This window comes from Dasypus novemcinctus, chromosome 15, assembly GCF_030445035.2.
Source record: "Dasypus novemcinctus isolate mDasNov1 chromosome 15, mDasNov1.1.hap2, whole genome shotgun sequence".
NCBI classification, from domain to species: Eukaryota; Metazoa; Chordata; class Mammalia; order Cingulata; family Dasypodidae; genus Dasypus; species Dasypus novemcinctus.
In genome coordinates this window covers 10,891,136-10,916,418 of record NC_080687.1, presented here as the reverse complement: position 1 = coordinate 10,916,418, position 25,283 = coordinate 10,891,136, and the positions used below count along the sequence as shown (strand labels likewise).

General features: G+C 41.1%; 2 protein-coding genes and 1 pseudogene across 9 annotated transcripts in view; 1 reads left to right on the top strand and 2 right to left on the bottom strand.

Moving 5' to 3' along the window:
* FLT3 (fms related receptor tyrosine kinase 3) overlaps positions 1–4,513 on the bottom strand; it is a 147,627-nt gene extending 143,114 nt beyond the window's left edge. The window contains exon 1 of the mRNA XM_004458527.5: positions 3,636–4,513. Coding sequence (XP_004458584.2) covers positions 3,636–3,687 — 52 coding nt within the window. The 5' untranslated portion in view covers positions 3,688–4,513. The remainder of the gene's footprint in view (positions 1–3,635) is intronic.
* A 44-nt stretch (positions 4,514–4,557) lies between these two features.
* PAN3 (poly(A) specific ribonuclease subunit PAN3) overlaps positions 4,558–25,283 on the top strand; it is a 143,597-nt gene continuing 122,871 nt past the window's right edge. For 4 of the 8 annotated variants that reach the window (XR_009180834.2, XM_058277020.2, XM_071208172.1 and 1 more), the window contains exon 1: positions 4,559–5,468. Coding sequence is in view for 7 of the 8 variants with exons in the window: in XM_058277020.2 (XP_058133003.1) it covers positions 5,024–5,468 (445 nt within the window). In the remaining variant the exon portion in view is untranslated. Of the gene's footprint in view, positions 5,469–25,283 lie in introns of all 8 variants that reach the window. The other 4 variants (XM_058277025.2, XM_058277022.2, XM_058277024.2 and 1 more) reach the window with 2 other exon arrangements.
* LOC139436564 (AP-3 complex subunit sigma-1 pseudogene) lies at positions 7,795–18,992 on the bottom strand (annotated as a pseudogene).

The window sequence follows — 25,283 nt, the reverse complement described above, 5'->3', positions numbered from 1 at the left end:
AACAACCCAACAAGAGAAGTATTACTATTTCCATATTAAAAAATGTAGAAACTGAAGCTAAGAGAAGTTGAGACTTGCTGAAAGCACACAGGTATGAAACTTGGGTGCAGTATCAAACCAGCTATTTAAATTCCAAATGTAAGGTACTTTCTTTGCTACAATAACATTACACTTCCTGTTCATAACACAAACTAATTCAGAGACTGCCTCATGCCTTCTTCTGAATGATAAGAATGACTCCAAATTTACTTAACAAATATTTATTAAATATTGCCTACCATGCAAGCTGCACTGAATCGCAGAGGCACAGGTAACCCTGCCAACAGGCTAAAAATGCAGGAGGAAAACCAAGAGAAAGGGGGTATTAGATGCCAAGAGAGAGTGTTGTGAAATGGCTAATACAGGTGAGGAAATATACAGTGGCTGAAAAGTGTGTATACATTTGTCAACCTGATCAGTGGTAACTGTGTCAAAACATATTTTTTAAAAATTAATTTATTTCTTACATCAGTGTTTCAAGTTACTTAGTTAACAGAAGATAATGACAATAATAACAGTAAATCTGCTTTAGTCAGCAGGTATACTCTCCCCTTATTATTGTTCATTCCTCAATTATGAGGGATTTGGGATGATGTCTATGCTGGAAACATATTTTAACATAGCAAGAGCAAATGTCAGATTAGCCTTGGTTAAGGCATGATTGGGAGATAAATTGGCAATGAATGCATGATTCAAAAAAAACTGCCTGTGTAGACAAGGAAGAAGTTTGGGCAAAAGAAACCAATATGAGGGTTGTCTTTTTGTTTAAATAAAATTTAAAGTTCTAAGCATAGCAGGCATACATTCTTCAAAACCTGAGACATTACAGAAAAATTAAAATCCCTTTTGACCAATACTCTCAATCTCTACCCTATTGGCAACTCAATGTTTAGCCTTCCAGTCCTTCTCCTATGCATTTAAATATTTCTTTGTACAAAACAGATTTTACATTAATTTTTTACTTAAAAGGTGGCACACTCTACACATTTATCTCCACTTTGCCTTTTTTAATTCACCAATAGAGCTTAGAGGTACTTACAGGTTCATCTCTCTATGGCCATGTGAGGTGTTTCAATGTCATTTCACTAGCAATGCCTCCTTAAGCACAAAAGTGTTTTTCTAGGGTAGAGACCCAGAACGGCATTATTGGGTCATCATGTAGGATGTTTACAAATTTGTGGACACTGACAAATTGTTCTCCAATGTGGGCAATGTTAGTCCTCCTGCTAACAGTGTTTCCATTTCTGGGAGTTTTGTTTTATTTCAAGAACATTTTTGGTTTTGATTTAAAAAGTCTACAATAGAAAGCAATGGATGCCTGAAAAATGACTTAATGTGAGACTTTACATGTTTATATACTAAGTGGAAGGTCAGAAGAGAGAAGATACTGAATAGAGAATAACTAGATTTCTAGGGAAATGATTCAGGATAAACTCAGAGCATGAGTGTAAGTCTAGGTCCCAGAGAAAGGGCTCTTATTCTCTTGAGCCCAGGACAATGTACAGTTACATTGTAGCATAAGCACTGTTATTACAAGTTTTCATGCCTATCATTTTTTTCTTTAACTTTATATTGCATTTAATAATTGAAAACAATTAAAAACTGAAAAGAACATGGCTATCATTTTTAATGGCTGTATAATATTCCAAGGGGACAGTCCAATATTTACGTAATTGTACCTCTAATTTTTATGATTTTCTTTTTTGGGGGCATTTTTATGTAATATTGCAATAAGCACATTGGAACATAAAACTTTTTCTTTATACTTGCTTAGGATTGATTTGCCAAATGGAAGAGCAATAGTTGAAAGGGAATGGACATTTAAAAGGCTTTTGATAAAACATTACCAACTTGGGGGGTTGGTGGTTTGCATTATCAGTGATCTATTAAAGTGCCTGTTACTCCAGGGATGTTTCATTCAGATTCAAATGTTTCCTTTTGCTAGCACTGGCCCATTTTTCTAGCTGATGCAGATTTAAAACTTGTACTCTGCCATTTATTGCATTATCTATCCCCACCAATTTTGCAAGCTACTGCAAGTCTGCTAAGTCTGCCATATATTTCTTCTTCTAGGCAGTAGTTTTGTTTTTTTTTTAACACATCAATTTTATTGATACGGACTGATAAAGCATGCAATTGTTCAAAGTGTACTATCAATGGAGTAGATACAATTTTTATATGAAAAGGGGCTAAGGAGGACAGGAAAGACCATGTTGACATTTATCAATTTATCAATACTCTTTGGATGTTTTTCAAAGAACTCCAAAACCAGCTTTGTTAACGGTTATGACTAATCAGAGTCCTAAAGTCACCTAACTGTAGCATCTTAGCCAACTTTTCTCTATCTTGTTCATAAGGATTTAACAGAAAACTCTTTCAAACCTGGTACTGAGAGATTACTTTTTATTTGGCATTTCCCTTATGATCTACAGTAACTCGAGGCCAAAGACCATCTTTTACTCAAAGCCTAGCACAGAACTTAATCAGCATATAGGAGGTTCTCAATAAATGTTTGAATGGTATGTTAAGTCTGGAATGAATTTAATGAGCTTCTGTTTTCTCACTGTATACACTACCTTCCTTTCCAAGTCATCAAGACATAGATATTTCACATTCATTTAGAAATGGCAAAATGTGTAATGGAAAAAACAAAGGTTTTGTAATGAGAAGCCCCGAGTTTAAATCCTATGCTACTACTGACAAGCTGGTGACTTGTGTAATTCAAATTCCGGGCCATAGAATAAAATAGTACAACCCACCTTCTTAATTTTATTCATATGAGGATCAAAATGCTTCTTCCTTTTTTTGGAAAGGGAAATTGATCCTGTCATTACTTGCTTAAAAACCTTTAATAACTTCCTTTTGCCCTGAGGAAAAAGTTCAATCCTTTAAACGGTTACAAGGTCTTTGGTGATAACAGTTCCTGCTCAATTCTTCACTCTCACTATTCTAGAACAATCTCAGCTCTTTTTCACCTACTGGCCTTTTGCATAAGCTGTTTGCTTTGTCTGGAATGCTCTTCCCCTCACTCTAAGTTTACACAGTGCATGACTACTACTGGTAGCAATAGTGCAATCTACTGAATTCTTACTATGTCAGGGACACTTATATACATGATTAGTTTACACTTTACCAAGTAGGTACTATTTTTATACCAGTTTTACAGGTAAGACAAAGAGACGTGAACCAACGCACCCAGCGACATACAACTACTAAGGCACTGGGTTCAAATCCAAGATTTGTCTGAATTCAAAGTAGAGTTCTCAACCATTACTTCTACTACTGATAAGGTATCAACTTCTCCAGGAAGTCTAAGATCCTTACTATTCCCTAATATTCAATGTGATATAAAGTTAGCACTTAAGACATCGGTTTACAATCACCTGTGTACCACATGCCTCCCCAACCAGAAAATTAAAAACACCATTTGAATTCAGGCAAGGCTGCATTTTGTTCACTTTTGCTTCTCCATCTCCCAGTATAGTTCCTGGTACACAATGGGCATTTGATAAATATTTGTTGAGTATATGAAAATGATTTTAAATAGAAAGACAGAATACAAATGCTATTAAGCCAAGGAACATCACCAGGCTTACCAGTTTGTGGTCTATGGGATCCACCATTTCCCCTTTTGCCAATGTGGTACATTTGCTAATATATCCGTTCTTCTGTCATCTCTTCTGTTTGCCAATATTCCTTAAATACTGCCAACACCCAGCCCCCAACGACAATACTGCCTTTGCGAGAAAATCTTTCATAAAGAAAACCAAAAAATTACTGTTTCCTTCAAAGCAATTCTTTAAAATGCCTGAAATACGTGTGTGTATATACATATTTCAAATACAGTTGAGCAAAAGATTGGAGATCACGGAGGGAAACATCATATTTAAAAATGAATTTCCAATCAAGAGTAGGCTCATTGGAGAAAAGGACGCCAGGGCATTTATAAATGAAACCTTCCGGTGCTGCCCAGGTATGGCTGTCCCCAGGTAGCACCTTCGTTTTTCACAAGTGACCGAGGACCTTCAGCAATACAAATAAAGAAAACAGGTGCTGCGCTGAGCAGGGGGTTTGCCTAAATCAACCTTTCTTGGCTCCATTTTTTGACAAAGGGCCCAAAAGGTAATGTCATCAGTCCTGTCGTTCTCAACGCCTTTGAGAAGAAGGAAAGAGAGGAGGGAGTGAAAAAAGGAAGAGGAAGGGCGGCAAAATGAATCAATTCTTCACCCTACAGCAAGAGCGCGGGCCGTCCCCAGGTACAGCACCCCAACGAGACGTTTTATTTCCTGCCAGCTTTGTCTTTCCAATTAAAAAACTGAAACCTGGCTGCATGAACAAGTTAGAAAATATACTAGACGGCGAAACACCGGCTCTTGAGAGGAAGCCACCAGCCCACCCCAAGGCGGCCCCCACCGCCGCCCGCGGCAGCCCCGAGGGCCCCTAGCCCCGCGGCTACCCCGGCTCCCGCTACCCACAAGGCCCCGCGCACCCGCGCAGGCGCAGTGGCGACGCCGTCCCAGGAAGAGGAAAATGGAATAAACAACTCCGGGGAACCAGAGCGCGAGCGAGCGAGTGGAGGCAGAATTTAAAAATAAACCGCCCCCTCCGCGCTCTCCACACCCTCGCCGCCGCCGCCGCCGCCGCCGCCGCCGCCGCCGCCGCCGCCCTCTGCCCCCCACCCCGACCCCGCACCCTCGAAGCCCCCGCCGGGGCCCGCGCGCCCCCCTCCCGTCGTCCCGCGCGGCCCCTTTAAGAAAAGAGAACGAGCGAGTGAGTGAGGGAGAATCCCAACTCTCCCCCTCCCCTCCCCTCCCTCCTACCCCCTCCTCCTTCCCTCTCCCCTCCCCCCTCTCCCCGGGCGGCTCCGGCTCCCGCAGCGGGACAGACCCACCCGCCCAGGCTTTCATCCGGCCCCGGCGGCGGCCTCCTTCCCTCCCCCGTCTATGGTGGCGGCGGCGGCGGAAGCCGAGGCTGCGGCGTTGCCATGAACGGTGGCGGCGGCCTCCCGCCCCCCTCGGCCGCCGCCGCCTCCTCCTCCTCAGCGCTGGCGGCGGCCGCGGCGGCGGCCCCGCCGGGGGTCGCGGGGGTCCCCGGCGGGGCGGCGGCGGGCGTGAAGCTCAAGTACTGCCGCTACTACGCCAAGGACAAGACTTGCTTCTACGGGGAGGAGTGTCAGTTCCTGCACGAGGACCCGGCCGCCGGGGCCGCCGCGGGCCTCGGCCTCCATAGCAACAGCGTCCCCCTGGCTCTGGCCGGCGCGCCCGGGGCCGCCTTTCCGCCGGGAGCCGTCCCGGGCGGGGGAGCCGGGCCGCCGCCGCCGCCGCCGCCGCCGGGGCCCAAGAAGCCGGAGCTGGGGGGGGCCGGGCCGGCGGCCGCGGGCGGCGGAGGCGGCGGCAGCGGCGGGGGCCTCGACGGAGCGCGGCTGGCAGGTGAGTGGGGGGCCGGGCGGGGAGGCCCGGGCCGGCCGCGGCCCAGCCGCCGAGCCCGGCCCCGCGGAGCCCCCCTCACCTCCCGCGGCGGTGCCCGCGGCCTAGGCCCGCCGCGCCCTCCTTCCTCCTTCCTGCTTGCCCTCCCCGCCGGCCCGAGAGCGAGGGGCGGCCGGGCTCCCCGGGACGTGGGTGTGTGGAGCGGGGCGCGGCGAGGGGGGCGCGGGGAGGCAGGGGGATGGGCTGCGCGGCCGTGTGTGGGAAAGGGGGTGTCGTTTCCGGGGGGTGTGGAAAGGGGCCGGGTCTTCAGGCACATGTGTTTTGCGGGCCCGTGTGGAGCGGAGGCTGCGGAGGGTGGAGGTTCCCCGCCGCGTGGGTGCGGGGTGCGGGTTTCGGGGGCGGGAAGGGAGGGCCGGGCTGCGGGGAGTAGGCTGCGAGCACGGGAAAAGTTTGAATCCGGCCGGAGGGAGACAGGTTTTTTCAGGCAGGAGATGCTTGCTGAGGATTGGGAGTGGACGGACCGAAGCGCGCTTGGTTAGGTCCAATCGGGAGTTTAGAAGAGGAATTTCACCAGACTTGAATTTCAACTTAGTTTTCCTGAAAGCTAGAAGACGAGGTTTGTAGGGTGTCAGTAGGGATCCAGTCTTCTACAACTTTGTGTCAAGCCACCTCGTAGCATGGAGCCTTGAAAGAGTGTGTTTTATGCGGCATACTTTTGTGAACGACGGGAACACTTTGGTTCCGTTTTCATTTGTTATTATTTATCGACTTGCAACTTTGCAGGTATTAGTGGCGTTTACAGTTATTAGAAGAGTAAGTGTAGTCTATTTCTGTTTTTACAGGGAAAATGCCCTTATGTAGAGCAGGTGCCAGACTTTACTTTTTTTGCTTTTTTCCCCGTGAGCATATTGAGAAAGTCCTACTTTCTTGGGAGTTGTAAACAATTTTTTTAGCTCTTAAAATAATTCGATAGACAGTTTAACTTGGATGTAAGAACATTTTTTTTGTCTTTTTTAAAAAACTTAATGAACTTGACATGCGTTTTTTAGCACTTTAGGATTATTTAATAAGTGTCTTATCAGAGACTGTGTGTGTTAACATCATGAGTTTTCTTCTAGTGTGATGGGCTTGATTTTAATACAGATGTTTGATGACATTGATATCTTAAGAATTTGTAAATTCAGATGCTTTCCAAAAAAAAATGGGTACATTGTTGGAATTTTAACACTTTCGAGTAGCATCTTTGCAATTTTAAAGTGAACTTTTGCTTGACCTGGGAGCTGTGGCTCAAATTAATTTTAAGAGTAACGTTTGATGAGTAAGTAACGGACCCGAACAGTAGTTTTGTTTCCCCCAGAAAGAGACACTTTAAAAAAATGCTGATATACGATTTAATATGTGACCTAGGATTTTCTAACACAGTAAGTTGATAGTAGAGCTGAGACATGAAAGGTAGGATAGGATATAAATAGGTGAAGATGGGATGAAGGTAGTGACTTAGAGGTGGAACCAGTCCATGTGCTAGGAAAGGAAAATAGTTGTTTGGGATATAGGGTCTTGAGAGGACAGTTAACACTAAAAAGGCATTTAACAGTTACCCATTAAATAGCTGATTTATGTATTTGGATTCTGTAGGGACTTCTGTACGTTGACTGGGGGAAGCCCAAGGCTCCTCTCCCGGTGTAGGCTTCTTGGTGTTTCTCAATAGTACCTAGGTTGTGACTCCTGATGGATGAGAGAAAATTGCTCTAGATTGTGAGTGGAGAGCCAAGCTGCCCCAGAGTCAGGAATGAGGATTTGAGGGTTGTGTTGGTGATTTATGGGCTGCTTTGAATTCTTTTTTTTTTTTTTTTAAAGAGAAGTCCAGTTACCTTGGAGGTTATTCACATTAAGAGAAAAGGTTCGTGGTGTTTTCGTGCAATACCTAAATGCTTTTTAAAATAACATTGTGACAAATAGAATTAAGGAATGCTGCACTTGCAGTCCATACAAAATATCCACATTTCTGGTTGTACATAACTGAAGAAATAACTCAAACACTTTTCAAAATACTGTAGTAGCCAGTACATAGAGGCATGCCTTAGGTGGACATAGGAATGTAATTTAGGGGAAAAAAATCCTGTGGGAACCACTTAATTTCTTTAAAATCACTGAGCAAGAAAAGCAGTATTGAATTTCACATAGTGATTTTACAAAACTTCTATACAGTATCTTGACTTTAATCCAAGAGCAAAAGTTAAGACCTCCTTTATTTTTAGTAAACAACTACATGGTAAACTTAGATTACTTTTCCCCCTGATTTTACCTGGGACTAGCCTCTTTTATTTTTTTATTTAAAAGAGGGCAAGTTTGGCACTTTTACACTGATACTGCCAATGTTAATATTTCTTGGAATCTCAGGAAGATTCATATTTACAATTGATACAGCAAGGGCTGGAGCTCCTAAAGCCAGCCTCAGATTTCTCCAGAGCATTTTGTGCATCAGTTTGTATTATAGTCTCATTCATATTGGTCTCCAGTACCATTCTCCCATCACTGTTTCTGCAAGAATATTGTGAACCTTGTCTGCATGGAAGGTAAATACAGTTATACCATTTTCAGAAACCCTTGTCCAATGTTTCCACAAATACTTGAATTGCATCTAAAATGCCAAGTTCCTTTTCTTGAGGAATCCACACAGAAGACAAAGTATAATGTGGCATAATGTCTATAAATCAGTTTGTTGTCAGATCCTCCTATTAACAGTCGTCCTTCTAGGAAATTACAAGCATTTTAATTTCTTTTAGGTACCAAGTAGAAAGTGATCCTGATGAATTGTTGTGTATCTTCACTACAGGACTGGTAGAACTTGGAGAGCAGTGGCTTCCTGTTGTTGAAGATGAGGAGGACTTCTGCTTTGAAGTCTTTACACTTAGTGGACTAAAAATTAAACAATACTAAACCTTTTATTGTGTTCTTATACTTTATCTTTTGAGACAGACTTGATTCATCTATTAATTGCATATGAGGCAATTAAAATATAGGACAACACACTCAAGTGATAGCTTTTAGGAGAAATTTAAATTTTGTTAGTAGCTGACTGAATCAGGGTAGCATCCTTTTATTCTGATTTTTTACTTTGTTCTTTAAGTGTGAAAATAAAAATGTGCAGGATTTCTTCATTTGAGAGTTCATAAACTAATGGGCTCTTCTAAGGTGGCTCTGTCTGCAGAAATGTTTGTCTTCCATGGCCTCTTGTGTGTGTGTGTGTGTGTGTGCACGCGTGTGTGTTTTAATACCCCCTCCTCCTTGTGGCTTGCTTGCTGTCCCCTCTCTGTCCATTTGCTGCATGCTTTTTTGTGCATTTGCTTGTCTCCCTTTTTTGTTGTGTCACCTTGCTGAGTCAGCTCTCCATGGTGCTTGCCCTCGTGGGCGAGCCTGCCTTCACAAGGAGGCCCCGGGACGCGAACCCAGGGCCTCCCATGTGGTAGACGGGAGCTCAACTGATTAAGCCACAGCCCCTTCCCGTATGTGTGTTTTTAAACTTTCAGGCCTACCAATCCTAAATTTATATAATTTCCGCAAGACAGATCAAGAAATAGATCACGATCAGTACCCTAGAAACCTGCTCTTGTCCCCTCCCAGTTACTTCCCTTTCCCAAAGGTAACCACTCTGCAGATTTCTAATACTGTTAATGCTATAGAGTAATTTTGTACTTTTTTGAACTTTGGAAGTGGAATCACAGTATGTACACTTGTGTACATTCTGTTTTGTATTTGTTTTGCATTTGTTTTGAGATCCACTCATGTTGTTGGGTAGGAGTAGTAACTTTAGTCTCGTTCTTATATGTCCCATTGTATGAGTATACTGCTTTTTGTCCTTCCTTTTACTCTTGTAGGGCATTTGAACCATTTCTGTTTTTTGTCTACTAAGAAGAGCCTTATTTTGGACATTCTCTTACATGTTTTTTGGTGAACAAGTCTCACCTAGGAGTGGAATTGGTTGGTTGTAATAGGGCATGTCTGTGTTTACCTTTAGTAGATAATGCTGGTTTTCTAAAGTGACTGTACCACATTTACACTCCCTTTAGCAGTGTGTATGAGTTTCAGTTGCTCCACATTGTTCCCAGTATTTGGTATTATATATGTCTTTTTTTTTTTTTTTTAAAGATTTATTTTTTATTTATTTCTCTCCCCTTCCCCCCTCCCCCAGTTGTCTGCTCTCTCTGTCCATTCGCTGTGTGTTCTTCCGTGACCGCTTCTATCCTTATCAGCGGCACCGGGAATCTGTGTTTCTTTTTGTTGTGTCATCTTGTTGTGTCAGCTCTCCGTGTGTTCGGCGCCATTCCTGGGCAGGCTGCACTTTCCCTCACGCTGGGCGGCTCTCCTTACGGGGTGCACTCCTTGCACGTGGGGCTCCCCTATGCGGGGGACACCCCTGCGTGGCAGGGCACTCCTTAGGGCATCAGCACTGCGCATGGGCCAGCTCCACACGGGTCGGGGAGGCCCAGGGTTTACACTGCGGACCTCCCATGTGGTAGGCGGATACCCTAACCACTGGGCCAAGTCCGCTTCCCGTATGTCTTTATAACTTTAGCCATTCTGGTAGGTTCTATCATTTTAAATTTGCATAGGTTTGAGTTTTAATTGAATTAGTGTTAATATTAAAAACAACACCACAAGAACCCAAAAGATTTAATATAAAATACCGATTTCTGGATTCTATTGACAGGCAACTCTTATCCCATTGGAATTAGGGCTGGCCCCTTTTGATGGGGCAAGATGCTCCAGTTTTGCCACAATCCCTGAGACTTAAGTGTCTGTCCCTTTCAGGCAGTTGTATTTTTGACCCTTGGTTTAGCCCTGCACTTTTGCAGAATTCCTTTGTTAGTGTTTCAGTAGTGTTAAAACAAATCCTTGGAGATAATTACAAGAGAAAATTTTATCTTTATTTTGCAAGCACTGGAACACTGAAGCACAAAGGCTTTTTCTTCTAAGTACACTTAGTTGCAGTGATGTTTCAACCTTGTAAGGGAAGCATACATTTTAAAAATTTGTTTATTTTTTATGTATACAGTGTATTTAATTTTCTTGTTCCAACTACTGTGTCTTCCTGGTCATGTGGTAAACATGTTTTGTTTTAGCATTCACCATTGCTGTTTGGGAGATACAGTTTATATAGAAACACACACATTTAAAGCTTTTCTTTAAAATTTTTGACATTTCTTATTTCTTTGAGACTTGGGATCTTCTAAGGCTTAAAAGTGGTTTGATTTTTATTCAACTGAATTACAGATTCTTGGCATTTTAATGATGTACTTTTAATATTTTCAACCAACTAAAATTATAAAATGGCTTTAATATTCACGGTGCTCAGTTTTTAGCAGTTAAAATATTGATTACATCATTATTAGTAACTTTATACAAATTATTTTATTTGAAACCCAGTAGATTTGTTTATTTTTACTGAAATAGGCTTATTTTTCAGTTTAAATTTGGATAGTAGTGAAGGCTTTGGACTAAGATATATACAAGACGGCATCCTGTCTCCCTTACTAGCTTTTGGGACTTTGGGCAAAAATGTTTTACCTCAGGTTTTTTTTTTTTACCTTAAAAGTGGAGTTAATGATAGTACCTACCTCAGGGTTGTCAGCAGGATTGCATGTGGCACAATCAGCACATTGCTTGGCGTATAGGAAATTTTCAGTTTCAGCTGCTGCTGGTGTTAAGCATTATTAATAATCTTTTACTATTCCTCCCCAAATATTTGAGTGCATACTTTAAGACCAATAAAATAGCTACAGAAGATTGAACTGTGGTTGTCTGTCCAAATGGAGAGGGTAGTGCCATGACTAATGTCATGTTCACCTACTAATTTGGGAATATATAATGCATGTGGAAAAACTGTTTTGGTTTAAGCCAGGATTATACTTTCTGTCCCACGAACCTGTATCACATGACAAGAAAGCTGCCATTAGGGTTGCTGGTCTAGTTAACATTTTTTATTGAGTAGTATACAAAGTGGGTAATAAAGATTACACCACTATTCATTCCAGTCCTTTAATATAGTACTGGCAAGGTGGTAAGCCCTGATCCAAGTCATGGGGAACAACAGTGAATAAGCCAAAAAATTCTTCTCTAGTGAACTTTACATTCTAGTCAGGAACACAGACAAATACATGTTCAAAATCATGCTAGGTCCCGGATCCAAGTGTTTGGAAGCATACTAAAGAATGGAGATACCAACATAGGGCTGAGGTAAGAGTGATGAGTAAAGCACTTATTTCCATGAGAATGCATTTGAGGTGACTCTCAAAGGATAAATGATCACCAAACACAAAACAAATATCTTCTTGTTATTTGTCTTTTTGTAGATTTTTAAAACATTTACTTTTTATTTTCATATATTTGTTAAGTCACAGGCACTTGTAGGAAATAATACAGTAAGATCTCGTTCTCTGTATCCAATAGTAATTTCTTTCATCAGTATAGTATATTATCACAGGCAGCATTGGTTGGTAACTATCTTATTCATGTCTCCCAGTATAATTTGTGTGTGTGTGTGTGTAGTTGCACACACTATAGGATTTTTTTTTTAAAGATTTATTTTACTTATTTATTTCACTTCGTGCCCTTGTTGTTTGCATTTGCTTTGTCTGTTTGTTGTGTGCTGGGTTTTTAGAAGGCACCAGGAACCAAACCTGGGACCTCCCATATAAGAAGGAAGTGCCTATTTGCTTGAGTGACCTCTACTCTCTGCTTTGTAGGATCTCATTATGTTTTCCTCTCTGTGTCTCTTGTTGCATCATCTTGTTGTGCCAGCCCATTATATCCGTTTGCTGTCTTGGTTGTCTTCTTGAGGCGGCACTGGGAACCAAACCCGTACCTCCCATGTGGTAGGAGGGAGCTCAGTCACTTGAGCCACTTCTGCTTCCCTCATATGCTATGGAATTTTATCATGTGTAGGTTGTATACCCATCATCCCAGTCGAGATATAGAACTGTCTTATCATTCACGCGTTGACTTTTAAAATCCCCACCTCCCCAACCCTAACCCTGGCAAAAGCTAATTTGTTGTCCAATTCTATAATTTTGTCACTTCAAGAATGTTCTATAAATGGAATCAAATACCATGACGTTGGCTTTTTTTTACTCATCCTAATTCCCTCAAGATTCAGCAAAGTTGTGTGTATCCAAAGTTCTTTTTTTTTTTCCCCAAGATTTATTTTATTTATTCTCCCTCCCTCATTTTTTGTGGTTGCTGTCTGCTCTCTTTGTCCATTTGCTGTGTGCTCTAAGTGTCTGCTCATCTTCTCTTTAGGAGGCACTGGGAACTGAATGTGGGACCTTCCATGTGGAAGAGAGGTGCTCAATCACTTGAGCCACCCTAGCTCCCTGGTTTGTTGTGTCTCTCATTGCCTTTCCACTTTGTATCTTTGTTGTGTCATCTTGTTGCATCAGCTTGCTGCACCTCCCAGTTGCAACAGCTTGTCTTCTCCAGGAGGCACCAAGAACCTCCGATGTGGGAGGGAGGTACCTAATTGCTTGAGCCACCTCCGTTCCCTGCTTTGTTATGTCTCTCATTATGTTTTTCTTCTTGTGTTTCTTGTTGTGTCAGCTTGCCATGCCTGCCCATCACACCAGCTTGCTGTCTTCTTTTAGGAGGTATTGGGAAATAAACCATGGACCTCCCGTGTGAAAGGCAGGAGCTCAGTCGCTTGAGGCACATCAGCTTCCCTAGTTCATTCCTTTTTATTGCTGAGTTTTCTTCTCTCTCGTTATTGAACTTGAAAAATTTATATTCACTTTGGAGTAACTTTTTGTTTGGTTTTCTTTAGGCATACCTGCTTTTGTGTACAAAGCTATGAAAACTTAAAGTGCCTAGAAATGATATTTTAAAAATTTGTGCTAGGACTGTTAAGGAGCATTAGGTTTGAATATTTGTTTTGTTTCTTTCTGCCTACTTATTTTGGCCTTGGTTTTCATTCTTTAAATTTATTTTTCAAATTATAGAAGTCATATATCCTTTTTTTGTGTGTAAAAATTTCTCTTGGAGTAGAACTGTATAAAAGTAAATCAATTTCCTCATCTTATTGCCCAGAGTTAAATATTATTAATAGTTTTGTGTGTGTGTTTTCAGAAATAAGGGCATGCACAGGATAAGCACATACTGTATGGGGTTTAGTGAACCAAAACCATAGCAGAATAGAATATGATAAACTATTAGTTTCATACACAGTTGTCTTATAGTTTTTGACAAATACATATGGTATCTCTGTCTTCTCTGAGTATTTAAATTAAGAATTAGCACTGGCAGGGCTTCTCTGAGATTTTGATTTTAGTGCTGTCTCTTACAGAATAATATTATGTTTTTAAGACAGTCATTTAATCCATGTGAAAATAGATTTCTTTATCTGTAAAATAGAAAACTAGAGTATAAAGTACATGATGTCCCAAAATTCAACTTTAAAATACTTCTGTTTTCTAGATGTTTATATTCTGGAAAATAAATTATTGCATGTTTAATTTTTTTTTAGGTTTTCTCCCTTCCCCACAAAAACCTTTTAAAAATATTGACAATACAACACCTTAACTTTAGCACATGCTGATTTCACTCATCTTGACTGAGTTACCTGGTGTGTAATTAAAGTCCTTTTTCATAAAAAAGCTGGTTTGACTCTGTTGCTTTTTCTTTATGAAAAAGCCCTATTTTTTTGGAGCTAGTTTTAAATATTTTATATTTAAAAAGCTCCATATATGGGAATGCTTTTTGTGTGTGTGATTTTTCTGTAAACCTATAACTTTTCAAATTAAAAAGATTAAGAACAGAAATAATAAAAATTAGAACAAAAAAGCTCCAACCTTAGAAAAAATGGAAACTATGGCTTCATTTATTTTTAAAATTTTATTTTGAAATACTTTAAAACTTATAGGACGATTACTAAAATAATACGAAACCACTCAGAGAACTCCAACCTACCTTTATCCTCCCAGATACCCAGATCCAACAGTTTTAACATTTTGCCACATTTATAGCATCATTCTATCTATCCATCCAGTTGTTTATCAGTTCATTTGTGTATCCATCCATCCATCCATCTATCCGTGTCTGTTTATCAATATATTTTTTGAACACTTGAGGGTAGATTGAGTGTAGATCATGCTCCTTCAACACTTAATACTTCCATGTACCTTTCCTAAAAACAAGGATATTAACTTATCTAACCAAGAAATTTAACATTGATAAAAAGTTTATAGTCAATATTCCAATTATTTCATAAGTCCCCAAAATATCATTTATTTCTACAGGATCATATTTTACATTTAATTATCACTGTCTTTTTAGTTGCTCAATCTTTCTTTTAAATTGTGGGAATATGTAGACACTATAAACATTCCCATTTCACCCACTCCCAAGCATACCATTCAGTGGGATCACTCATTTATGCTGTTGTAGTACCCTCAACACCTTCCATTACTAACACTTTCCCATTTCGTCAAACTGAAACCCTACACCCATTATGCATTAGCTCCCCCTCCCCCACCAGCACCTGCTGCTGTACTCTTAACTTCTGTCTCTCTGAGCTTGCATATTCTCTTATTTTCTTTCTTTTTTAAATTTTATTTTATTTGTTGTTTATTTCTCTTCCCCTACCCTGTTGTCTGCTCTCTTTGTCCATTCACTGTGTGTTCTTTTGTGTCCGACTGGATTCTTATCAGCCCGGAATCTGTGTCTCTTTTTTTTTTTTGTTGAGGTGATCTTACTCCGTTAGCTCTCCATGTGTGTGGCGCCACTCCTGGGCAGGCTGCGCTTTCTCCTTACGGGGTGCATTCTTTGCACGTGGGGCTCCCCTGCATGGCAGGGTACTCCTTGTGTGCATCAGCACTGTGAGTGGACCAGCTCACCACACGGGTCAGGAGGCCCTGGGTTTAAACCCTGGACCTCCCATGTGGTAGGTAGACTTTATCCTTTGAGCCAAATCCGCTTCCCTCTCTTATTTTCCTTGTTGTTACTGTGGACCTTAAATTTAACATCCTAAATTTAGAACACTTATTTGCTTGCAAACTATGTTCTTAGACCACCCTGCTTTTATGTAGTTCTAGTCACAAATTACATGTTGATATATAAGTTCAAAATCACTGATTTATCATTTATCCTAAAATATCACAAGTATTTTATGTGTTTGCCTTTTAGATCCTATAGGAAATAAAAATACAGGTAAACCAAACCAAACAAAATGGAAAAATCCACACAAACCCAAATACAGTATTGTTGGCATTTATGTATCCATGTTGTTACCCTTACTGGAAATCCTTATTTCCTCATGCAGCTTTAATATATAGTCTAGTTCCTTTCAACTTGTAGAACTCTCTTTAGTATTTCTTGTAGGACCACTCTACTGGTGATGAACTCCCTGAGCTTTTGTTTACCTGGGAATGTCTTGATCCCTCCCTTATTTCTGAAAGATAGTTTTGCTGGATTTAAAATTCTTAGGTGGCAATTTTTAACTTTCAGCACTTGAAATATGTCATTCCACTACCCTGTTGCTTCTTTGGCTTATGCTGAGAAATCTTTTAATTTTATTTAGGTTCCCTTGTTTGTAACCTGTTGCTTTTCTTGCAGCTTGCAGAATTCTCTATCTTTGGCACTTGACAGTTTGGTTATAATATGTCAAGGTGTGCAGGTGTATTTGGGTTTATCCTGTTTTGAATTTGTTATTTATGAAGCTAACATTACCCTAATATCATCTTGGATGTGTGTATTCATGTCGTTTGTTAAATTTGGGGAGTTTTTAGCCATTATTTCTTTGACTAGTCACTTTGCTCCTTTCTGTCTTCTCCTTCTAGGAGTCCCATAATGTGTATATTGTGTTGGTATGTGTATTAGTCAGCTAAAGGGGTACTGATGCAAAATATCAGAAATTGGTTGGTTTTTGTAAAAAGTATTTATTTGGGGTAAAAGCTTCCAGTCACAAGGCCATAAAGAGTAAATTACTTCCCTCACTAAAGTCTGTTGCCACATGTTGGAGCAAGATGGCTGCCGGTCTCTTTGAGTGTTCAGCCTTCCTCTTTGGTCTCCATGGTGCCAGATTCTCCTGGTCTCAGCTGTAGGCTGGTATAAGGCTTGTCTGTCTCCCCTGGGCTTGTTTCTTTCGGGGCTCAGCTGCTCTGTTCTTTCCACAAGGTCAACTGTAGACTAATGCTCTCTCTCTCCCAGGGCCTCTGCTGTGTCTATGGAGCCATCTCTATTCTTCTGTGTTCTTCTCTTGTGTATTTACTTCCTGGGACTCCAGCATCAGAACTCCAACTCTGTCTTCTTCCTATGTAGTTTTCTCTGTGCGTCCCCACCCACCAAGGGGGTCGGTGTCCTACTGACGTGGCCCAGTCAAAGCCCTAATCATAATTTAATCAAGTACAAGTGAAACCTGTGAAGATAATACAATCTAAAATGCCCAGAGGAAAACACCAGTTTACATATATAATTCAGTATTTATTTTTGGAATTCATAAGCAATATCAAACTGCTACACTATGCTTGATGGTGTTCTACAGTTTTCTCTGGCTCTGTTACTTTTCTTCATTCCTAACTCTTTCTATAACTCACCTGGGGGAAGCAGACATGGCTCAACTGACAGAGCGTCCACCTACCATATGGGAGGGTGCAGGGTTTGATACCCAGGACCTCCTGACACATGTGGTGAGCTGGCCTACGTTCAGGACTGCCACGTGCAAGGAGTGCTGTGCCATGCAGGAGTGCCCCCGTGTGGGGGAGCCCCACGTGCAAGGTGTGTGCTTTGCAAGGAGAGCTGCCCTGCATGAAACATGCACAGCCTGCCCAGGAGTGGTGCTGCACACATGGAGAGCAATACAGCCAGATGACACAACAAAAAAGAGATGCAGTTTCCTGGTGCCACCGAGGATGCAAGCGGACACAGAAGAACAAACAGTGAGTGGACACAGAGAGCACCAATCTGAGGATGCAAGCAGACACAGAAGAACAAACAGTGAGTGGACACAGAGAGCACCAATGGGGTGGGGTGAGAGAAATAAATAAAATCTTCAAAAAAACAACAACAACTCACCTGGATGATTTCAGTCATCTTCAAGTTCACTCATTCTTTCTTCTGCCAGCTCTAATATGCTATTGAACCCCTCAAGGAAATTAAAAAAAAAAAGGATTTATTTATTTATTCCCCGCCCCAGTTGTCTGTTTTCTGTGTTTATGTGCTGTATCGTCTTCTTTGTCAGCTTCTGTTGTCAGTGGCATGGGAATCTGTGTTTCTTTTTGTTGCATCATCTTATGTCAGCTCTCCGTGTGGGCAGTGCCATTCTTAGGCAGGCTGCGCTTTCTTTCGCGCTGGGCGGCTCTCCTTATGGGGTGCACTCCTTGCGCATGGGGCTCCCGCACGCGGGGGACATACCTGCGTGCAGGGCACTCCTTGCGCGCATCAGCACTGCTCTTGGGCCGGCTCCACACGGGTCTAGGAGGCCTGGGGTTTGAACCGTGAACCTCCCATGTGGTAGACGGATGCTCTAACCACTGGGCCAAGTCCGCTTCCCCTCAAGGAAATTTTTAATTTCTGTTACTGTGGTCTTCAACTCTGATTGCTTTTCATAATTTTCATCTCTTTATTGATATTCTCTTTATGTTCTATCATTTTCCTGGCTTTCCTTAATTAATGTCTATTTTTCCTGTAGCTCTTTGAGCATGTTTAGCATCTTTTTTTTTTATTAGTGAAGTTGTGAATTTATAGAACAGTCGTGTAAAATACAGGAATCCCATATACCCCCCTATTATTAGCACCCTACATTGATTAGCATTATTTTTTTCATTTCAAAATTTATTGAAGTATACCACTCATTTGTAAACATACATAAACAATAAGTGTGTATTAAAAGTTGTGAACTTACAAAACAAACATGCATAACATCATACAGACTCTCATACCTTACTCTACTACCAATACCTTGCATGTTGTGAAACATTTTTAACAAATGATCAAAGAACATCCTTAAATATTACTACTAACCAAAGTATCTTACATATGGTATATTTTTACCGCAACACATCCTATTATTAAATTTACTACTATTATTATTTTCCTATCATTCATATGTGAACATACATAACCACTAAGCACATAGTAAAAGTTGTGAACTTACAAAGCAAATGTGCATAACATCATACAGGGGTCGTAAACATTAACCCACCACTGACACCTTGCATTATTGTGAGACATTACAAATTATGAAAGAATATCATCAAAATCTTTCTCTAACTATTGTCCATATCTTACATTTGGTGTATTTTTCCTGCAACTCACCCTATTACTATTTCTTAAAAATATATTTTTATTGCAGAAGTTATGAACTTAACAATCATGTTCGTGTGCAGAATTCCCATACAGCACCCCTCCATCAACACACCACATCATGGTGGAACATTTGTTACGCATTGTGAGATAATTTTGCCAGACCGTTACCACAAACCGTGGTCCATAGCATACATTGGCACACTTTTTCCGTACTCTGTTACCAACACAGTACATCTTTGACATTGATGCATGAATATTACAGTATTGCTGTTAACCACAGTTCATAGGTCACTCCAGTTGTATTTTTCCCATGCTTCTCCACATTCCCACCACGTCCAATAGTGACATACATCTGTTCTATCTCACGAAGGACACTCTTGAATCTGTACTTTCAACCACAATTCTCATCCACCTCTGGGTTTACTGTGTTATTGAGTCCATAGATATTCTCTAGCTTTCTGTCTGTTGGCATTTACATCCCTAGATTATCCTTTCTAACCACATTCCCATTTATAAACCAGCTTTTACTCACTAGAATGTGTTACCATCAATACTTCCACATTTTTAAAGTAAAACTAATTAAAACTTCATTAAGCATCAGTAGTTTATCTCAGCCCTCCTCTTATCTCCTTTAAGAATCTACCACCTACCACCAGATCTTGAAGATGTTTTATGATATTTTCTTATAGAAGTTTTATGGTTCTTGCTTTTATATTTAGGCTTTTGATCCATTTTGAGTTAATTTTTGTGTAAAATGTGAGATAGGGGTTCTTTTTCTTTATTTTGGCTTTGAATAGCCAGTTCTCCCAGCACCATTTGTTGAATGGACTGTTCTGTCTGAGCTGGGTGGGTTTGACAGGGTAGTCAAAAATCATTTGACCACAGATATGAGGGTCTGTTTCTGAACCATCCATCATTTTTGTTCCATTGGTCTATGTGTCTGTCTTTATGCCAGTGCCATGCTGTATTACCACTGTAGCTAGATAATAAGGTTTAAGGTCCGGAAGTGAGAGTCCTCAACTTCACTCTTTCGTTTTTAAGAGATTTCTGGCTTTTTGGGACACCTTACCCTTCCAAATAAGTTTGATAATTGTGTTTTCCATTTAAAAAAAAGGTTAGTAGAATTTTTATTGGAATTGCTTTGAGTATATATATCAATATGGGTAGAATTGACATTTAAATGACATTTAGTCTTCCAGTCCACGTACATGGGATGTTCCTCCAGTTATAGATCTTTTAAATTTTTCTTTTAGTGATTTATTGAAGTTTTCTGAATACATGTGCTTTACATCTTTAGGTGAGTTTATTACTAAATATTTAATTCTTTTAGTCACTATTGTGAATGGAATTTTTTCCCCTGACTTCCTCCTCAGATTGCACATTGCTAGTGTCTTATAGAGTCTATTTCATTTGATGTTAATAGACTATAGCTACTCTGGCTTTATTTTTGGTTACTGCGTGCGTGGACTATCTTTTTTCCAGCCTTTCACTTTCAATCTATTGGTATCCTTGGGTCTAAGGTGAGTCTTGCAGACAACATGTATAGTGGCTCATATTTTCTTATCTGTTCTGCCAGTCTGTGTGTTTTGATTGGGGAGTTTAATCCAGTAATATTCAGTGTTGTTACTGTAAAGGCATTTCTTATTTCACCCATTTTGACCTTTGGGTTTTATCTGTTATATATTTTTTTCACCACTCTTTTGAGGCTTTTAGTTACATTTGCTGATATAATCTTCATTTCTGAACTCTCTTCCAAGCCTCTCTCTCCTGTCTTTTCAGACTGTAGGGCCCCCTTTAGTATTTCCTTCAAGGCTGGTCTCTTCATTATAAACTCCCTCAGTTTCTGTTTATCTGTGAATATTCTAAATTTGCCCTCATTTTTGAAAGACAGTCTTGCTGAATGTAAGATTCTTGGCTGGAAGTTTTCCTCTTGCAGTTTCTTAAATATGTCATGCCACTGTCTTTTTGCCTTCATGGTTTCTGGTGAGAAATTGGCACTGCATCACTTTTCCCTTGCTCCTCTCAGAATTCTCTCTTTGTCTTTGTCTTTTGACGTTCTGATTAGTATGTGTCCTGGAATTGGTCTGTTCAGATTTATGTGGATGGGAGTATGCTGTGCTTCTTGGACATGCATATCTTTGTCCTTCAATAGGGTTGGGAAATTTTCTACGTTTATTTCTTCAAATATTCTGCCCCTTTTCCCTTCTCTTCTCTCTCTGGGACACCCATCTCATCTATGTTTGCATGTCTCTTGCTGTTGTTTGGTTCTCTGGGACCTTGTTAAATTTTTTCCATTCTTCATCTTTTCTTTCAAATATTTGCTTTCAGAGGCCATGTCTTCAAGTTTACCAGTTCTTTCTTCTGCCTCCTCAAATCTGATGTTATATGACTCCAGTGTGTTTTTAATTTCATTTATTGTGCTTTTGTTCACATAAGATCTGTTTTCTATGTACTCTTTCAAATTCTTTTTTGTGCTCTTCCAATTTCTTCTTAATATCCTTAATCTCTTTAGCCATCTCATTGAATTTATTAAGGAGATTTGTTTGAACATCTATGATTAGTTGTCTCAACTCCTTTATGTCTTCTAGAGGCTTATCTTGTTCCTTTAACAGGGCCATATCTTCCTTTTTCTTGATAATGGATTGTAATTTTTTCTTGGTGTCTTGGCATCTGGCTTACTAAATGTATTTGTTTTGGGTGCAGTTTCTCTCTTTAGTTTTAGGGCTTTCTTGCCCTTTCTCCCTTGCTGGTTGTATAGTAGGAACTGAGGATGTAGTTTGTGCTGCAAGCTGTGGGATCCCAAGCTGTCTGCATTGCCAAAGGGACTGATGAAGCTTCTCCTATCTTTCTCCTTTGCCAGGGGTAGGGACAGAACACAGATGTGTGTAATAACCCAAGTTGTGTTGGCCTAGACTGTAGTTGCCCAGAGAGACGGATGAAGGCATGCTCTTCCTTCCCTGCCCGGGGTGGGGATGGAGCTGTAGGTGTGAGCAGCAGTCTGTGCTGTGAGGGTACAAAATGACCTCAGTTTGCTCTAGTAGACGTCTTGCTATTAAATCTCTGTCAGCCAAATGTACCTGCAGTTACCAGGAGAGGCTGGCACAGGTCCCCCCAGCTTCCTCCCTGCCATAGGCAGGGCTGGAGTTTAGGCTAGAGCTGTGAGCCAATCTGGATGGAAAGAAGCTTGCCCTACCAGCACTTTGATTTTCAGTCTATCCGGCTTTCCCTCATGCTGGGGGTGGAGTTAAAATGATGGCTACCAGCTCTTCCTGATTTGGACAGGTTCAAACTTTAACTGTTCTTAGGATTATATATATATTTTAAGATCTATCTAATCTATCCTATCTAATCTATCCCTCCTACCATCCCCCCTCCCCCCTCTCCAGTTGTCTGCTTTTTGTGTCGGCTTCTATTCTTGTCAGCGGCACCAGGAATCTGTGTCTCTCTTTGTTGTGTCAGCTCTTCGTGTGTATGGTGCTACTCTTGGGCAGGTTGCGTTTTTTTTTGCACTGGGCGGGGTGCACTCCTTGTGCATGGGGCTCCCCTACGCAGGGGACACCCCTGCGTGGCAGGGCACTCCTTGTGCGCATCAGCATTGGGCCTGGGCCAGCTCATCACATGGGTCAGGAGGCTCTGGGTTTGAACCCTAGACCTCCCATGTGGTAGGCGGACGCTCTGGACGCTCTATCCATTGAGCCAAATCTGCATCCCACTAATCAGTAGTTGAAGTTAGTGCCCAACTGTCTCTTCCTCCCCTGTTTTTGGGAAGTGGAGCTTCCACTTCCAGCCTTTGAATAGCTCTCAAAGAGGCTTGTGCCACCAATGGAGGATGGGCACTGGACTCTGGGGCATGAAATGTTCTATTTATGAATCTTCTATGCAAATGGGCATTCTCCTTCTTCCATTCTTACAACAATGTTGCAGGATGCTCTTCTGGTCTCCTGGAGCCCCCAAACAGGTGCTTTAGATAGCTCTGGGGGTGATTACTAACTGTCCTGTATCATGAGCTGACTCTAGGAGCTCCTTACTCTGCCGCCAAATTGCCAGTTGTGATTAGCATTCTTTATTAAAAAATAGTTTTTGTCTGGTACACCCCAGGCCTGGTCTTACTCATTGATGGTTTCTATTGCTCTTAATTTTCTCCATTGCTTGAGCTGTCACTTCGTGTTTCTTTGTGTATTTTGTAATTTTTTGTTGAAACCTGGACATTTTGATCTTTTAATGTGTTGTCAGTGGAATTTAGACTCTGAAGCATCTGTTTCTTATACTCGTATCTAGCTAGTGTTATTATAGAGCTTTCCATGAGTGTTAGGTGCTAACAAAAAAAAAAGGGGAGGGAGGAGAAAAAAGAAAACACCTTTCCCTGTCTTTACAAATTGACCTGTGCAAGTGATCTTTTTCAGAGCTTATCCATACACAGCTTTCTGCACAAGTGTCTTGTCTTGAACATGCAAATAATGCCCTAGGAATTCTCCCATTTCCATGGATACAAATTTCCCCTCTTCCCTAGAAAACAGTTTACTAGAGGTCCAGGACGCTGCATAATATGTCCTATAGCCAGCAATCCTTTTCCTGTGATATAGCCATTTGACTGCTCTCCCATTGCATTCTTTGGGAGTGCTCTTTGAACTGCCTTTTACACATGAGGCAAGTTTTGGGACGAGTCCCTCAGGCCACCATCAGACAGATTAGGCCAGGCATACATGCCTTTAGTATGTGCATGAGGGTGACACTGCTCCCTTTGCAGCCAAGAGCAGGGATCTCTACTGGGGGACTGGGCTGGCTCCATGCTGAACTAGTGAGGGGCTGGAGCAGGGGCTATCCAGGGTGTCCTGATATCCTACCGCTTCTAAGTGGCCTTTTTCTTGATTCCATGTTCATCCTGTTACTGTGGTCCTTTAATTATTTTCTGGAGCTTTGAGAAAGATCCTTCTTCCAGTTCTTGCTTATTCAGAGTTTCTGTGGGGGGATGGAACCTGAAGTATCTCACTCCACCATCTTGTTTTTTAAAATAAGAAGTATAATATAATGCACAGTAAAGTTTAAATAGCACAAAAGAGCATACAATGAAAAAATTCTCCTTCCTTCCTTAAGTCTCAGATCCCTTTCTCAAGTTCATTATATATCCATCTAGAAATAGTATTTTCCTGTTCCATCATTCCTATGTTTAAAAATTTCCCTAACTGTAATACATACTGATACACAGACGTATATAGGTACATGTGTAAGAGCACACACAGGGAAGCCTGATGCACTTTGTAATTTCTCATCTAATATATCTTGTAGTTTGTTTCACTCTCATAACCAGACTTCTAACATGTGGATTATCTGCCTTAGTTTTTGGGACTGCCTAATATTCCGTTGTATGGTTTTGTTATCAGTTTCCTTTTAATGTATGTTTGAAGTGTTTCTTATCTTTTACTGTTACAAATGATGGCATGAAGCTACTTTGTCTTAATGTATTTTATATATATAATATATATATATATGTTTGCCCAAATATGTGGTGTATACATGTGCTAAGGAGCACATAGAATCTTCAATAAGAAGGTTCTATAAGAAGATTCATATTTGGAATCCAAGATAGCATTGGAGTAGCTTGGGCAGGGCATAGCTGTCTTGCAAAATAGGGGAGAAGGTGTTGAAGTTGTCCAAGGAAGCTTCTTTGCAGACAGCTGCAGGCCAGGAGAGTGCCACATGCATTGTCCAGAGGGCCTGGGAATGGAAAGGCCATAGGGAAAACCGTGAGTTGATGGACTGGGAATGCCATCCTTTCCCCTCCCCTGAGGTGAATTGTCTTGGTGAAATCTGTAGCTGCGTGGCCAATGGAGAGGGGAAAGGACAGACTCTTCCCTTGGAAGAGGGAGGGTGTGGCAGAAGGCTGAGTGTGGTTTCTCCTTGGTGAATGCAACTACCATAACTCACTGTACAGAAGAGCTAGTGGAAATTGAAGGATTACTCTCCATGGTAGGGTTTTCCAAAGAGCGCCATTTGGTGGCCAGCCAGTAAAGTGCAGGAAGGTAGGCTGGTCTCTCCCATTCTTTCCCAGGCACAGTAGACCTGGCTGGGCCCCATTAGATGTCCCAGGAGAAGAGGACGGAAAAGGGGTAGAAATAATATTTGAGGAGATACTGATTGCAAATTTTCCAGCCCTTATGAGAGACGTGAATATCAATATTCAAGAAGGACAATGTACCACAAACAGAATGAATCCTAATAAACCTACTCGAGACATCTACTATTCAGATTGTTAAATGCCAAAGATAGGATTTTGAGAGCAGCAACAGAAAAACAATATATTACTTACAAGGGAGTCTCTATAAGGCTAAGTGCTGATCTCTCATTAGAAACAGAGGCACAAAGGCAGTGGAATGATATATTTAAAGTACCAAAAGAAAAAAACTGCCAACCAAGAATATTTCATTCCGGCAAAATGATCCTTCAGAATTTAAGGTAAGTTTAAAATCTTTAACCAGAACTGAGAGAGTATGTTACCAAAAGATCATGTCTACAAAAGCTATTAAA